The 17,637-nt window shown below is 38.4% G+C and overlaps 1 protein-coding gene across 1 annotated transcript; it reads left to right on the top strand.

Moving 5' to 3' along the window:
- Positions 1-776: 776 nt before the first annotated feature.
- On the top strand, positions 777-16,362 carry LOC129123238 (disintegrin and metalloproteinase domain-containing protein 9-like). Its single transcript, XM_054637516.2, has 22 exons — positions 777-846; positions 2,503-2,600; positions 3,456-3,532; positions 4,175-4,253; positions 5,024-5,100; positions 5,932-6,148; positions 7,152-7,217; positions 7,298-7,369; positions 7,692-7,864; positions 8,309-8,393; positions 9,243-9,364; positions 10,226-10,397; positions 11,251-11,340; positions 11,551-11,746; positions 11,860-11,965; positions 12,744-12,918; positions 13,301-13,381; positions 14,072-14,177; positions 14,893-15,025; positions 15,426-15,489; positions 15,827-15,879; positions 16,284-16,362. The coding sequence occupies exons 1-22, from the start codon at positions 777-779 to the stop codon at positions 16,360-16,362; spliced, it is 2,391 nt and encodes a 796-aa protein (XP_054493491.2).
- The last annotated feature ends 1,275 nt before the right edge of the window (positions 16,363-17,637 follow it).

The raw sequence follows: 17,637 nt of genomic DNA, 5'->3' as shown, positions 1-17,637 counted from the left end.
ATTTACCAGCAATGGAAAACTGAATTTTCTCTGCTTTAATCAAAGACTTAATTAAAATTAATTAATGTAAATGCTTGAGTGTGTTGTTTCAGCCTCATTTTTCTGTTTCTAAATGCGCCTGATACTTCTGAAATGCGTTGCAAACTCATCCACTTTTAGAAGCATTTCTTTTCTGCTTTTGGTGACAATGTGGTTACGTGGAAGATGACTCTGATCCTGGAAGAGCAATGATCTGCCCAAAATTACGGACTTCTGGTGAGGAGAATTGTGTTTAACATAGAAGGGACTGGGTAGAACCTCTGTTTTGGGATTTTCATGTGTTCATATGCATTATATTTTAAAGTGAAGATGAAAAAAATTGAAGAAAAGCTGAAATTTCAAAGAGTAAATTGATTCAAGTTTTTTATTGAGCCGGCAGTAGCCAGGATAAACATCCTAAACACTGCATTTGTCAGTAGCAATATTTTATGTTTCTAATCTCACATGATCTCACCGTGGGATGAAAGTCCTCTAGAATAAACCAGTTTGATCCTGACACGGGACTCACCAATCAGCATTTAAGAATGTGCCACTTTTTATTTGCATTAGGCTGTCTGACCAGTTTTCTCACAAGCCTAGTGGATTAAATTTTACTTCCCATTTCCTCAGCAGAGATGCAGTATCAGAGAGCTTTTTCTCTTGTTTACCTTTGGAGCAGACGGTTCTCGGTCTTCTGGTTCCCTGCAGAGCAGCCAGAGCCAGCTCAGATGCTGCTGGAGTAGTTTCTCTGGGAAGTCATGTTAATGCACAGCTTCTTTTTGTTCACTTTTGGACTAATTTTTACTGGAAACCCTTTTTGGATAAAAGGTAAGCTTTCTTTTTTTATGTATTCAGAAAGTTTTCTCCAAGTCTGCTTGGACACTGATTGGAATGATGCACACCTTTGACACTGAGCCACAGCTCTCCCTGTGCAGCCCTGCTCATTGAGAGAATCTTGGAAAAGATTACAGATTGAAACTTTTTATAGTTGAGCTCTTTGTGGGTTTTTTTCCTCCTGGATATCGTAGGTATGTAAATCCATCATTTTCTGGTTGTGACAACTGCAGTTGCTGTCACTCTCACCAATAGTAGGGACGGTAGAAAAACATTTCTTCTTTGCTGATGTGAGGGAAATTCCTCCAATTTCATTGAAATATTTCATTAATTCATCTCAATTTATGATTTGGCTTCACATTTTAGATTTAAGTGTAACACCTGGAATGTGTCTTAGAAAGTGGTATTTTTATGACGTGCATCAAAGACAGTTTCCTGCTTTCAGCTGTCAAAATTTGAATTGTTAAAAAACCATCTCCGTGGTTAGTTCAACATACACTTGAATCATGAAACAGAATGGATTTTGTGATTTAGGTAATAAAATTATTGAAGATTAAGAGCAAAATCACAACATGAAGTGCTGATATTCTTTTCAGACCAGTTTACTAATATCAGCTTCCACATTTTGATTGCAATTGCAGCCTGTATTTGTTAAACATATGCTACCTGCACCTGGCTTTTAAAAATCCTGATGCTATCTAACAGGTAGAGATCATCATTACACTGGAGAAACCTCCTCACTTTGAATGGCTGGTTGTGTGACTTTTTTGCAATTATGAATTCCTTTCACAGGAATGGGGAAGCTGAGGGTGATTGTAAATGTGAAGAAATCTCTTTGTTTCCTTATAAAAGAACAATTTAATAAGGAAGAAACCACTTCCATTGTTAAAACTCATATTATTGTTGATTCTGTTTAAAAGCAATGGTTGTGTCTCTGTTGATCAAACCAGTTGATGAGCAGACAAGAAAAAGAAAGATTAATTCAACTTCACACAATTTTTTAAAGTCACTGGAGATTGGTTTTGTCTTTATAAAGCCACTTACCTGAAACCAGATACTTGGCAGCCTTCTTATCTTTAGCTTCCTGCATTAGCATGTTGTTCTGGAGATAATTCTGATATCATGTAAAAGGCTACAAACCTTTTGCAAAGATCTGACTGTTGCTAGAACAAACAAAATGCAAGATTAGGCAATGGCAGGAGGCAGTGTGGTGAGCCATGTTTTCTAAGGAAGGGAAGGGAAGGGAAGGGAGGGGGACAAATTGTATCCAGAGGACAACTAAAAGTATTCCTTATTCAGGACAATGGAAAAAGGAGAAGGCCAGCTGCACCAATTTCCTATGGTACATCAGGTTAAAAGTTGGGTTAGTCATGGAAGAAAAAATGATGAAGTCACAAAGTTAATAATCCAGAATATGAGAGAATTAAGATTTTGTTAAAACGCTGTGATAGTTTTTCTTTATGTGCTCCAGAAGACCCCAGCTTTAATCTGAAGTAACTTTTTTCAAAGTCATTTTGATCATTCCTGAACTCTTCACTCTTTCTCCATTTCTGGCTGGATCAGAGTAGGTTTTGGCTATCACCACTGTGCAAGGGCCACATAATGCCTCATCCTTTCTGATTCTTTACCAATTTCAAACTTTATTTTCAGGTGTATCCTCTGAACACACACCCAGACTTTCTACATTAGAAATAATCATTCCACGAAGTCTGACAGGCAGACAGAAACATCCCCCATTTTCTCATGAGGTTTGTTATTCTGATATTTTCTTTTTTTCTGATTGTTGCTGTTTTTCAAAACACTGTCCTTCATTACACACACACACACACAGTGGATGGTATATAGAGATGTTTGTAATGAAATGTTCCCCACACTCACTCTTCTGATTCTTAGTGTTTTCAGCTGGTTTTAAGTAAATTTGTTCCCACAAAGGCCTGTGATTGTACTCTGAGTGCCTTCCAAACTTCTAATCCTGTTAATGACCTTGTAAAACAGAAGTGAGAAGGGACATGAAGAATATTTTTATTTCTCCTGAGTCAGATTAGATGTTGAACTTGAGCTAACATCCATGCTGTCCGTGTTCTGGTCTTTGGATAAGAACCAGAGGATTTCAGCCATGTGGCACCCAAAGGATAAAAATGGTCCCACAGGGTGGCACAGGTTTAGAGATGAGTTAAAAGAGAAACCTGAGCCTTAATTCTTCAGTTCTGAGGTAACTTACCTTTGTGCCAGATACTGAGTTCATTTACTGAAGTAACTGTTAATGAAACACCATTAGTCACCTTTATGCAAACCAATTAGGGGATAAAAGACTGGGACTCGTTTATCTGATTTACATAAGGAGTGTCACAAAGCACGATGTGGTACTGAGCAAAGAGTGCATTCATGGACTGTGCCCTCCCCTCTAAATGAAAATATAGATTCATAGAATTTACACTTTACATAGGGGAGAATGTTCACTTTGCTGCTGAGCGTTTGAAATATGGAAGCCTGAGAGTTAGGAATCTTGTGGTGTTTTACTTAAAACTTAGACAGGAGTTGGGCTTCTCTTGTCAAGCAAATTAAATCACCTAATTAAATGATATATTTTCTTTTGTTTTCAGGAGCATTCAGATGACAATCTTTCTTACTCAGTTAAAACCAGAAATGGAACATACCTCCTAAAGCTGAAGAAAAATAAGTATGTGATAGAGTGTTCTAAGGAATTGCCTTGTTTCGGGGTTAGTTGCATACAGAGAAGAATTTTTATACTGAAAAAATTCAGAAGAAACCACTTAAATGTCAGATTGTAGCAACTACAAAACAGCTCTGTTAAATACTGTTAAATATAGTGTCTCTGTTATGGTAATATCTTGTAAATAGAAGGGAATAAAAGTTTTTCTAGATTTGAAGAAATTAATTTTGATTATTTTTTTATTAGCAGTGCAAGACAGAAGATTTCAGGAAATCCTTAAGAAAAATTAGAATTCAGTTAAATATTCGTTTTTTATTAGTCAGAGGGGTTTTAGCTCTGTTGTATTTTAAGAAATGTTTCTGTTTCTCTTATTCCTCATTCCTGAGCCTGTAATAGACCAGGTACTTATGCAACTGTGTTTGCTTAGATTCCTTTCTATGGATATTTTAGTTAAAACAAATAAGTTTCAAAATAACTTATTTTCCAAAAATTCCAGCATGTTTTAAAGTATTTTGTTTCATGTGCTTGGATTTTAATAATAATTTAGCATTGAGTCTGCTGCTAACAGAATGTAGCACTTACCAGGACTCTTGATTTATTTCTTGTTTCTAGACCATTAAAAGAGCTGTAGTTTATTTTTGTTTCCAGAAAACTTCTCAGTGACGACTTTAAGCTGTACACATATGGGGAAAATGGGAAACTGCAGGCAACACCATCCAAAAATGAGGTATTGTACATAATAAAACTTCCCCTTTGTGGCAGAATTTTTTCTGAAAAACCAGGGGAGCCAAGAAAAAATAGATTTGCTGGGAATGAGACTTTTGTGAGTTTTCAGAGTGGAGCATTTCTGTTTAACAGCTACCAGTGATCTAAAGATGAGGTCCATGAGGGATGGGGCTGTTTGTGGGGTGCAGCACCCCTGTTCCCCAAGGTGTGAAAGAATTTGCCAGGAGATTATGCCAAGTCTGAATTTGAGCCACCTTTGCATAATATGCAATTTAAAGTACAATGGCAGCATCAAAGCTCTGGAGTTTTTCAATCCTGTATCAAACAAACCTTATAAATACTTCTAAATTTAATTTCATCTTAAACTGCACGTGAGTTTAGTGAGACTTAATTGGGTGGTTTGTGCATGGAAGATCTTCTCAGAGCAATTCTTAAGCAAGATGAGCAATGTAGATTAAAAATATAAAAATATTTTATAATTTTATAAAAATTCTATTAAAAATTTATAAAAAATATAGAAGATGTTGATGGGTTAAACTAAAAAGTTGGCTGTGTTCTAGAACCAAGGGACCAAAGGCTACTTTAGATACTCATGTCAAGGGATAATCTCCTCCAAGAAGATCAGGATTACTTTCCAAGTAGGGAGCTCTGTAAATTTCTAACAGCCAGCCCTGATGTCATGCAAATACTATGGTTAGTTAGAAAATAAGTTTGCAGTCGAAGGCAGCCACCTTGTTGTGTCACTAATTATGTGGGTTTGTTGCATTTCAGACACACTGTTATTATCATGGCACTGTTGAAGGAATTGCTGACTCCACACTTGCTCTTAGCACATGTGATGGCCTTAGGTATTTCCTCTTCCTATTTTTTTTTAATATTTCACCTGTTGATGAAGCTGAAACTCATTATAGGTTTTATGGTTTCCCTCAATTCCCACTATTTTCCTCTTTTCCAAAATTCCTTCACAGAAAAAAAAGATAATATGAGAGAAATTGTAATAAATTTAGGGAGAAACTGGCCATGACCTGAGGCTTCCAGTACTTGATGTGAATGTTGTGACCAGAGATAACTTTGTAGAAAAAAAACCTTACCTTGAAGAAGCTTTTTTTGAACTTAAAACACCCCTGCAAACAACTTTGTCTGATGAATGGGCACCTTTCAAAAGACAAACCATTTCCATGAAAAAATTTGGGCCAAATTTGAACTGGTTTTTGTGTTTCAAATACAATAAAATCACAAAGGGGATAAAATTCACCCATGTAACTTTCAGGTGAAGTTTCACAGAGAGATGTCACTCACAATAAATCAGGACATATCGTAGCAGTTCTTTAAATGAATAGAGATAAGGGCTGAAAGGGACCCTTTGCATCAGCTCTGTACCCACAATCCAGACTCATTTACTAACATTTTACTAACAATAGTAACGTTTACTATTGGCTTCATTATCTTTTTTTTTCTTCCTTTTCTAACTGATTCAAGAAGATCACACTTGTTGAGTATTTTAAATAAGTTCTGTTTTGTCTTTTTTGGGGCATTTGAACTTACCCCCATATTAATATAATTTCAAATAATAATTTCTTTCAGCATAGTGTCTAAGTATCCAGCTGTTATTCATTCATCTAGTCATAACCACAAGGGAAAAACTATGAAATAATGTTTCATTCTATTATGATTGTTAGGGGGATTCTCTACATTGGAGGCAAATGGTACGGAATGGAGCCCCTCAACACATCCAGCACATTTGAACATGTGCTTTATGAATTGGAAGATGAGCAGGGTATCCCCTTCCACTGTGGGGTGCTGAATGGCAGCCTGGAGCATGAGATGGTTGTGAAGCAGCCTGTGAAATACACATTTTCATCAAACAGGACCTCCAGCAGGGACAGGCTCCTCAGGGTAAATATATTTCTGTTTCTCCCTTGAGCTGCAGTCCAAGGCATCTCCAGGGCTCTTGCTGGTGGGATTGACCTGGCAGGACATTTCCTTGTGCCTTCATTTCCATGGACACCAACCTGGTGGGAGCCCTGCTGAGGAAATGTCGGGTCTGTCTGTCTGTCTCTGCCCCGACACAGGCAGGGTGGTTCTTGGGTGGACGCGTTTCAAAGGACGAGTCTGGACTCTTCAGCTTTTCAATCTTCAGATTGTTTATTGTTTCTTATCTACAAAATTTTCTGTCTGCCCAACAGAGGTCTGATCTGCAAGGCAGCCAAGGGCACTCTGACCACCCACGGGGCGGTCATGTCTTTTTATACTAAAATCTACGTACATGATATTTACTTTTATTTTCCAATACTTTTCACCCATGTTGGCAAGTGCACCTTCACCATAAACCAATCCCCAAGTGCCAACATCACCACAGGAGATGGAGGACAAGAAGAAGAAAGAAGAAGGACGAGACACGCCCTGATCCCTCCATCTTGTCTCCATAACCCCCCTGTACCAAAAACCTTAAAGTTTATATTTCACCCTCTAAATGTGTCCCTTTTACACCCTTCACTCTAAAGTGATTCTCATGTCCTCAAACTGCTGTCACTTCTGTGGATGGATCAAAATCAAGCCACCAAGCACTCTTGGCAACATTCCAGGATTTCCGAGACCCCCAAGGGTTCTCCTGGCATCTCTGGACATCGGGAACAATGTGCTGAGTTCCCACAAGGAAATCCTGGAGCAGAAGATCAGCACAGTGGGGATCTCACCCAGCAGAGTCTGGCCAGGACAGCTGTGGGCAGGACATGAAATGCACAAGCTGCCATTCAGCTCATGCATCCCAGTGTCTGACCTGCTGTGAATTACTGACACAGAGATGTTTGTGGGGTAATCTGACACAAATTGAGGCCACATTACAAAATGCAACATTGCAAACTCATTATGTTAATTTGCTGTGCTTTCTCATTTGCAGGAGAAGCGAGCTGTCCTGCCCCAGAAAAGCTATGTAGAGTTATATGTGGTTGTGGATCACCACAGGGTAATTATATCATCCAGCACTAAATACATTTTATTCTTTTGCTAATTTTTCTCCTCTGACATTGCTGTGGTATTTTACAGTTTTTGCTGAAGAATTCTGATCCTGCTGCAGTGCAAAAGGAAACAGTGGAGCTGATTAATTATGTTGATGGGGTAGGTCAGAAAGGTTTCCTGGATTCAGTAGTTTCTATTTTATGATAGTGTTCAGAAGAGCAGCTTTCTTTAGGTACTTTCATAAAATAGAGTGTTTTCAGTTATACTTCATTTTACATTCTAAATATTTTTATTCAGTTTGCAATTTATGAATAATTTATATTTCACTTATAATTACAATTATCATATATTGAGTTTCAAAGAAACTGAAGTTATGTCTTGGTCACTATGTTCAGCTTATTGTTTACTCAGCAGTAATGAAGTCATCTTTCAGAATTCCATCAGAACAGCTGAGGGACATTAATTATAATTTTTATTTCAGATGTATAGTGCATTAAACATCCAGATTGTTTTGGTTGGATTAGAGATTTGGACAGATGCCAACCACATATCTGTGATGGATGGTTCAGCTGGGGACGTGCTGAGTAGATTTGTTTCTTGGAGACAGAAAGATCTTCTGAAGCGCTCAAGGAATGACGTTGCTCACCTCATAATGTAAGTTTGCATTCAGTGGCAAAACCAGCCATGCTAATCTATATGATTTGGGGCTTGTACATTCATTAAAATATACTTGGAGTAAAATTCTCTGCACTTCCAAAATGGTTTAACCTGGAAAAATGACAAGAAAGTATAACGGATTCTTAAGAGTTAATCAGCTCCAGGGTCAGGGTGACCTCCAGAGGTCCCTTCCCTCCTTAGCCTTTCTGTAGTTGAGTGCACTGACACAGAAGACTTAAGTGATTGATCATTATTTTCAAGTTCTTATTCAGATATTCATTATTAATTAGAATAAAACCCTGCTGTGGTGCTAAATTCCTTCTTGACTTCAGGAAGAGCAAATTTTGCCTTGCAATATTTCCAACTTATCAGTGTCTTTTAGTAGAAATCATGAACTTTGAACCCACCTCTAACACCACCTCCAAACTGCTCTTGTTGCAGAGGGAGAAGCTCTTTCAGTGGATCCATTGGAATGGCTTTTGTGGGCACTGTGTGCTCACATGTCCAGGGAGGGTCAATCAGCACTGTGAGTACATCATCATTTGGGTGTGGAAGAATCTGGGCCTTGACCTACTTGATCAAATCACCCTGGTCGTGGAGTTGGTTGATTTCTTTCATGGAGTTTCTTAAGTAAAGACTTGTGCATATTTTACACCATTTTTTTTAAAGTACTTCCCAATTTCTTTGTCAAATTCCAGCCCATTTGGCTCATTGAATCTTCAACAAATTCTTTTGGCCATCTTGTGTGATTCATCAAATTCAATATTGCATAAGCTCATCCTTATACCATTGAAGTTTATAACCACAGAGATTGGGATTGGAATGCAACTACAAAATAATCTTTAAATAGAAAGTGAACACTGTAGTCTCAAGTGTCTGGAATTCCTCACAATAGCACTGTAAACAGGCAAAAAAAAAAATTAAAATTAGTACAAAACTAATTTTTTTCTCCACCCTTGGGGCAGAACCAGTAACTGCAGAGGTTCCTGTCCTAAAGTATGGATGCCACAACATTGTGGACAATCTCAGAGGCAGACTCTGTTCTTTACCAGTACATTTGTTGTTGAAGGCTCTTTGAAATCAATGCCTAACAGTATTAAAATAGAACAGAATCACACAGAATAAAACCTTCAATATTGATCCAGACCATCTGCCAACTTATTATCCAGAATGTGATCCTCAGGGAAGGAGTGGCAGAATCTGGCCCTACCTGAAAATAAAGTGACAAATTTTCAGTCCTTGCTGCTTTCACCTTACAATACAATTTGGTATTCTGCCTTCACAGTCCCTGAGAGCTTTGTGGTGGGAGTAAATCACTGGGTACAAACAGTATTTTCCATAGTTTCACTCTTTTAAACTCGATTCTCTTTATTAGCTGAATCATGACAAAATGTTACGGCACGCCACAGTAGTGGCACATGAGCTGGGGCACAATCTGGGAATGAAGCATGATGACAAGAGGTGTCCTGCAAACTATATCATGCACAGCACAGATAAGTAAGATTTTCACTTATCTCATTTTAATAATTTATTTTGTTTGCAGTGACTATGTCTTACAAGCTGTGAAGCTCCTGTGAATCTGGAAGAATTGTTTGAATTAGTGGATGGGGAGTTGTTTGAAAAATTTGATCACAGAGGTGGAGTCACTGACTTAGTATTTGACATAATTTTAATTTATATGAAATTTAATCTGTTTTCTGACCCAATCATTCTTTATTTGTAACATTCCTAAGAATATATTTGGACTTAATTATTTTTTTAATAATAGTGTGTTGCTGGAGTTTTTTTCACCCTGTTGAGAATGCTTTCCATGTACTCATGGGTTTGTGCAAATATGCAACAAATTATTTAACAGTTAATTTTAAAAAAACCTTCTTGGCTTATGTTTCCTTCAGTTCATTTATTCTTTGGCTTCCCCTTAAGAGAAAAAGATCATAATATTTTATTTATCCCAAGTTGTATTAATAATCAGGGTAACTGAACACTGGACAAAACTACTCTAGGAAGGAGCATTCCTCAGTTCTTAGGGACTCCAAGTTAAGATGAATGTTTTCCTGAGAATATTTTTTAATCAAACATTTTTAGACTCAGTATAGAATTTCTAAGGCCTGTTTCATACAGGACACCAGAATAGATAATCTGATGGTCTCTGGCCTCTAAAAGCATTCATATTATAATAGTATTTTAAACTTTTGGTACTGCACTTTAATGCAAAGCAAAATAAAATTTAACTGGTTTATGATCTCCTAGCATTATTAAATACAATATTTATTATGGAACAACAATATTTTAAGAGCTTGAGTTGTATGTTCTCCTGTAAGCAAAATATTTATAATAATACAATATTATCCTTTCCAGTGGATCCAGGAATTTCAGCACCTGTAGTGCTGATGATTTTGAGGCCTTTATTCTAAGTGGAGGAGGAAACTGCCTTAGAAATCCTCCCAAAACAAGTAATGTGTACAAAGAACCTGTCTGTGGTAATAATGTGGTCGATAAAAATGAAGAATGTGACTGTGGCAAACCACAGGTAATGCATCAAATTGAGATGGATACTTGTATTGTATTATATTATATTATATTATATTATATTATATTATATTATATTAATTACATTATATTATATTATATTATATTATATTATATTATATTATATTATATTATATTATATTATATTATATTATATTATATTTATTACATCATATTGTTCTATATAATACTGGCCTAATTGCATTATTATCTGAGGAGTTTTCTTTGTAATTTTGCATTTTTGCAAGCAATATAGAAATAAATATTTGTAAAAGTTTAAAATCATGCTTTAATTTTGATGTGGACTCAGTTAAGGGCTGTTGGACTCCACAGAATATTGAGGCACTGCTGAGAAAGAAGTGAAATTCTTGGCTGTGGGACACCACTGGGTTTTGTGCTGGTTTTAGTATTATGGATATTTCTGTTCCAGGACAGAGACTGTTTATCTATAGAACATGTACATCTTTGTTAACTGCAACCCTTCAACTTTGCCTGCACAAAATGACTTTTAAGAGTCACATTTGCGTTGTCAAAATGTCCCTCCAAGAATGGGAGGTATTGGCTCATTCTTCCCAGGGTAAAAGTGTCTCAAAAAAGGCAGCAATAAACCAAAAGGCTGCCAGCAAGCCCTGGTTCCATTGGCATCCCTGTGCCACAACCCATCCAAACAGGTGCTTTTCTGCTGACTTGTACAGATAAAACACAGCAGCAGCAGTGTCTGCTGGTTCTTTTTACAGCAGGAGAATGTGAGAATCTGACACAGTTATTTAAACTTTGGCTTGTCCATCCACATGGACTGGTGAGTGCTTTCCTGGGTGTATAAATAAAACACTATTCCCTTTCAATGTTCTCAGGAATGCTCCAACCCCTGCTGTGATGCTGCCACCTGCAAACTCACACCTGGCTCACAGTGTGCTCAAGGACTGTGCTGCAAAAACTGCAAGGTGGGCAATGCTTTATTAAACTAAATTGTCACTGTTCACTGGCATTTTTTTATGTTCTCCTAGTCCTCTTGACATATTTTCAAATTACATTCACCAGTAAGAGAGCATGTAAGAAGAGAATTTTGCTTATAAATGTTCCCAGTTGTTTTTGTTTCACTCTAGAACTTCCTCTGTTGCAACACTGAAAGTGTTCTCCCTCTCTGGTCCTAGTTTAAAGTGGCAGGAGCAGAGTGCAGAGCAAAACAAGATGTCTGTGATCTCCCTGAGTACTGCAATGGAAGCACTGCCTACTGCCCAGATGATGTTTACATCATGAATGGTCACCCATGCAGCAACAGCAAGGCTTATTGCTACTATGGAGTGTGCCAGAGCTTTGATTCACAGTGTGAATCTATCTATGGCAAAGGTAGGGTTGGCATTTGCTGTAAACCCATTTGTGGGTTCCTGATAGACATTTCCAATTTTTCTTCCTGGTATTTTTCAGACACCTTACTGAGATTGACTAATTTTTTTGTACAGGGGCACGGAAAGCACCTGATATATGCTTTGAAAAAGCAAATATTAAAGGAGATAGGTTTGGAAACTGTGGGATGAAAGGTGGAGTGTACAAGAAATGCCCTGTCCAGTAAGTCAATAAAAATAAAAGCTAACCTTAGAATCCTCAATGTAAAAAAAATATATTTGTTACAAAGCCTTAAAGTGAGAGATTTAAAAGAAAATTTTTTAAAATGCAAGCTAAAAAGTTGGAATGGATTTGCGCTGATCCTGATTTTAATGCAAACGAAAAAGTTGGAATGGATTACACTGATCCTGATTTTAATACAAGCTAAAAAGTTGGAATGGATTACCCTGATCCTGATTTTAATACCAGCTAAAAAGTTGGAATGGATTACACTGATCCTGATTTTAATACCAGCTAAAAAGTTGGAATGGATTACGCTGATCCTGATTTTAATACAAGCTAAAAAGTTGGAATGGATTTGCAGTGATCCTGATTTTAATGCAAACTAAAAAGTTGGAATGGATTACAATGATCCTGATTTTAATACAAGCTAAAAAGTTGGAATGGATTTGCACTGATCCTGATTTTAATACAAGCTAAAAAGTTGGAATGGATTTGCACTGATCCTGATTTTAATACAAGCTAAAAAGTTGGAATGGATTACCCTGACCCTGATTTTAATACAAGCTAAAAAGTTGGAATGGATCACACTGATCCTGATTTTAATACAAGCTAAAAAGTTGGAATGGATTACAATGATCCTGATTTTAATACAAGCTAAAAAGTTGGAATGGATTACACTGATCCTGATTTTAATACAAGCTAAAAAGTTGGAATGGATTACCCTGATCCTGATTTTTACCTGTCCACCTTGTCTCAGAGTATCCTTCATTCCAAACAGGCACAGTCTGTGTGGGAAGCTGCAGTGCACCTCTGTCAGTCTCCAGAACCTCCCAGCCTGGAGCGTTGTCAATAACGCGTCCGGGGTTTTGTGCTGGTCCTCTGACTTTGACCTAGGATCAGATATCCCTGATCCTGCCCAAGTTCATGATGGCACAGCCTGTGGAGAGAACAAGGTAAGAGGAACCATGGCAGCCTGACAGAATATATTCCAGGTGGAAGGTTCTGAACTTCCAAAAACGTTCCCCGGCTCTCTTGTTCATATGCCATAACACAATAAAAATCTTTTGGGATTAATACATGCAAGCAATTAATTAGCTCTTCAAAAAACTGGGGTGCTACATTATCACTCATTCAAATTACTCTATCAAATACTCCATTACTGCATTCACAGAGTTAAGCAAACCTGAGACTAAATAAAGTTATAGAATTCTGAAATACCGAATGTTGTATCAGTCCTTTTTCTTAACATGTAAGTGAAAGCTGCAGACAGTATATTTATAAAAGTATGGGGTTTTTAAAGTTTTGTGTTTGCAAGACACTAATTATTTGTTGCAGGCCTGTTTAGGTTGTGAATGTCTTGATGCAAGATTTCTGGGCTACAGCTGTGATGTAAAGCAGAAGTGTAATAATAATGGGGTGAGTAGATGGTGCTTTGTGTCCTGTTTCTAGACTGTGCAAATTCCCTGCTTTTAAGCAATAACCAAGCAGGTGGCTTTGCTTTTTCCTGATCTGTATTAAAAGTTAAATCCACTTTTTTTACCTGTAATTTGCCAGAACGCTGCAAACCCCTTAGGACTAACATTGAGAGGCATTTTGTCTGAATTTCCCAAGGGATTTTTTTTTTTTTAATATTACTGAGCTGGTGAATTGCAAAAGGAAAATATTCCTTTGAGGATAACAGTCTGGTAATTCCTGATTTGTATATGTCTCTGTGAAAAATCAAAATGGAGTCCAGAGGTTGTAAAACTGAGGTTTCTGGACTGTGATTAATTGCAGGCAGATAACACAAATGTTAACTTAGAGACAATTACCACGGGGGTATCAGAATCCCACAGTGGTTTGGGCTGTTATGGAGGGGCAGAGCTTATTCCCAGTTAATAGTTCATGTATTTCCATGCAATACTATGCAGTATTTTTTATTTCCACATGCAATTCCATGCATGGAACTCCAAATCCATGCCAAAGTTTTGAGTGGACACTCTTAGGGAGGCGTTGTTTGACTAATGAGGTGTTGTTTGACTAATCCCTGTGTTTGGGCTGTAGGGGTGTGACAGCTCTGGGGGCTGTCCCTGCCTGACTCACGAGTCCCTCTTGTTTGAGCTGTAGGTGTGTAACAACAACGGGAACTGCCACTGCAATCCGGGATGGGCCCCTCCTTTCTGTAACCAGTCTGGCTACGGTGGCAGCATTGACAGTGGCCCAGCTCACAGAGGTAGGACACTGAAACTGGCCCTCATTCTGCCCCAGGGCTGAGAAAATAATCTACTAATAACATAAAAATAATCTACTAATAACGTAAAAATAATCTACTAATAACGTAAAAATAATCTACTAATAACAAATAAATAATCTACTAATAGCATACTTTTTTTTTTCTATTGCATGAGATCCAAATCATGGACTGACTTGAAGAACAAACATTATTATTTGATAATGAAGTAGCTTTTGCTGGCCTTTACACACAAAATGCCTTCCATCTCTTTGTCTAAAAGCAAACTTCATAATCCATAGTTTTCTGAGGAAAATCTGTCTTACTTTCTGCAGAACTTTATTGAATTTTACTAAATTTGTACTTTGGGAAAGGGAAAAATTGTTTTGTATTTATTAAAAGTTTAGGAAGGCAAAGCAAACATGCAGAGCACTTGTGGTAAGCAAATACAAAATGAATTTGTCTGCTTCAGAATTATTGAATACATTTTATGGAAAAGGAAAAACGTTGCATATACATAGAGTGGGTAAGGCAGAGAGAACTTGTAATACCACAAGGCCAAATCCTACTTTTCTGATTGCAACATGTTATAAATTTCAGTGAAGTTGTTAATTCTATTCTGCAACAATTTGAAGATTGTACTGTTTAAACCAAAAAAAAAGGTTTAAATAGCTTTTAAAGGATTTAAAATTCTATCATTTCAATTCTTTTCCCCTAGATACATCACTTCGGGATGGGCTGCTGATTTTCTTCCTCCTGGTGCTGCCCGTAGCCATCCTCCTTGCAGTAGCAGTATTTAAACGTGATGCAATAAGGAGAAAACTTTGCAGGAAAAGCAGAGGACAGCACAGGTATTTCCCTTCTCACAGGTGGTAATCCAGCATGAGAGTGTGCCCCAGGTCAGTGCAGCAAGGCTTCACCTACACAAAATATTCCACTCCTCCTAAAGGACAAGCCTGCCCTGCTAATAGCAGCAGTGGGGAATTTACCAGCCCATCCCCTGCTCCTTGGAAGTGCAATCCAGGCACTCCACTTGTCTGATCTCAAGCAGTTTTTCCCAAATCCATGGCACTTTCCTAATTTTTGTTGATAATTGAATTGGATGGATGCAGGAGCAGAGCATATTGAAATTGCCTGTCAAGTCCAGAACAGGATGGACTCAAAGCAGAACCCAGAGCTCTGAGCTGTAGCTGTGTCCTTGGAAAATGCTGCATCCCTGAAGGATTCCTGATGATGTGGTTTCTGTTTCAGGGATAGCAATGGGCAGGAACCAAAGCAAGGCAACAGAGCAAGTCATGAAACAGGAAATAATCAGGTAAAATTGATGGAGACTTGGATTATTTCATGTTGGGTAATCCAGACTGCACAGTGCCTTTTCTCCAACACAGCTAATCAGGATTTTGTGACTTTCTGATACCTTGAAACCACCTCTGTTATTTCTTAGGTCAAACACTGGGGTTGCTGCTTAGCCAGGCTGTGGGTCTAGTTCTGATAAAACTGAATAAAAATTATCAAAACAAAATGTTGCAAGAGAATATGAAGAAAGCCCCAGCAAATGAGAGCCAGTTCTAAAATGACATTAGCTCAATACTGAAGAATTACCTACACTTTGTGTTTTCTGCTAAACTGATTTTCTGCAATGTTTTTTCCAGCCTGCTGCATCAAGTCACAATATTTTTACCATATTGCATTTTCCTGGTACAAGGTTTGTAGTTTAAAACCTTCTTCACTTCATCTTCCCTATGTTTATGTTGCTGTAAGTGAAATTATTGATGTCCTGTGTCCTGCTTATGCAACATTATGAAATAGATTTAAGATTAGATTAGATTTAATTAATAGATAAATTAAATTTAAATTAATCAGATTAATTAATATATTAATTAATATTTAATTAATAGAGTTGTCATGCAGCATCAAGCATAGGTTGATTAAAGGCTTGAAGGAACAATGTTGGCATAAACACAGGTAAATGCTGCAAGGGAGAGGAAGGGGCAGAGAGAATTGGGTGGAAATTATAGAAACTGCTTAAAAATGGTGAAGAACCAGTTTGGAAATGTCAGGTGTCTCAAGTCATGAAATACTAAACCCAATGTGTTTCCCACACTTCAGGCAGCCAGTCCAAACCCCGCCTCCTGCAGCTTCCTCAGGACCTCGACGACCCCCAGTCCCACCTAGACCAGTTGTCTGAGATGTTTTTTGGGAGCCCTCAACCAATTCTGACAGAAAACTGGCCTGAAATACAAATGAAAGGATTTCAGTGCTCCAGTGCTCTCCTTGTGCAGCCAAAATGCCTTTGGGAAGCAGGTCCCTCCTGGCCCCTGGGTGCCCAGGGGCTCTCAGGACAGATTGGTGACACCCCAGAGTTTTGCTCCTTGCTGCTGGCTGTGTTTGTGCCTCCTCTACCTCACCTTTTACAAACCAGACCCTGAAGTTCAACATGCACAGGAGTGAACCTGGGGGAGTGCCAGAGAACAGGACTCTGGCACTGCTGCCTCCCTCTCAGGCCACAGAGAAATGAATTCTGCTGTTCACAGACATCAGTCAAAGATGGGACAGCTGCACTTTACCTCCTGGGCTCTCCTGTCCTCAGGACACTGCCAGGAACTTAGGGTCTGCAGAGCCAGGTTTGGGGACAGTCCCACCTGTGTCTTGGTTGGGGAAGCCAGGTGTCTAAGGAAGGCAGGAGCCTCCCCTGAAATGGAGAATGTAAACCCCCTCCCTCCAAATTGTTATAAATTTTAAATTAAGGGGCTCTCAGGCAAAAATATGGCAGCAGGAATAACAGTTCTTTGCTAAGGAAGAAAATACAAAGATAAAATAAACAATGCAGTAAACTAAAACAGCACTGACAGAGTCAGAACAGAACCTGACACCCTGGTGGTAGCAGTCCAATTGGAACTGTGGCTGCAGTCCTGGAGTGCCATCACCCAGAGCCCACCTCTCACACCCCACCAGCCTGGTCAGCTTCCATTTCAGGTAATTTATAAAAGTAACCTCACCTGGGGACACCAGGAACTCTGTAGGTCATGTCCTGGGTCTGAAAGAACCCATCCATCTCTGTTACAGAAAATGTGGGATATTGGGAATACCTCTACAGCTCCACAGTGGTTCAGGGTTATACTGGGTGTGGCAGCTTGGCCTTTTTTCCTAGAAATTACTTCCCCCACAAAACAACAGATTAACTTTTGTCATGACACAGTTAGAAACCAGCACTGATTTCAAAGAGGATGTATGGAGGGATATAGATTTCCAAATAGGCTCCATCAAATGTCTCTGTAGGAGAGGGATGCAGGAAATCCAGGGAAAGTCTCCACCAGCTGCAGCTCAGAGAGATTTTTAGATTTAGATTTAGCCCAGAACAGAGCTGTGGGTGTGCATCCACCGCACCTTGGGGACTGCAGCACACCCTGGCTGTGCTCATGCAAATTTCAGAGTGCAGACTGGGAAAAAGAGTGAATAAATT

The sequence above is a fragment of the Agelaius phoeniceus genome, chromosome 9 (assembly GCF_051311805.1).
Source record: "Agelaius phoeniceus isolate bAgePho1 chromosome 9, bAgePho1.hap1, whole genome shotgun sequence".
NCBI lineage: Eukaryota > Metazoa > Chordata > Aves > Passeriformes > Icteridae > Agelaius > Agelaius phoeniceus.
The sequence above is the reverse complement of the archived record's forward strand: the minus strand, read 5'-3'. Positions and strand labels throughout refer to the sequence as shown.

Bases quoted from the DNA above. Each gene is read 5' to 3' on its own strand.
- LOC129123238 (XM_054637516.2), top strand. From the start codon at position 777: ATGTTAATGCACAGCTTCTTTTTGTTCACTTTTGGACTAATTTTTACT. The intron at 11,966-12,743 runs GTAAGTCAATAA...CATTCCAAACAG, and splicing joins TACAAGAAATGCCCTGTCCA to GCACAGTCTGTGTGGGAAGC. The intron at 15,026-15,425 runs GTATTTCCCTTC...TTTCTGTTTCAG, and splicing joins AAAAGCAGAGGACAGCACAG to GGATAGCAATGGGCAGGAAC.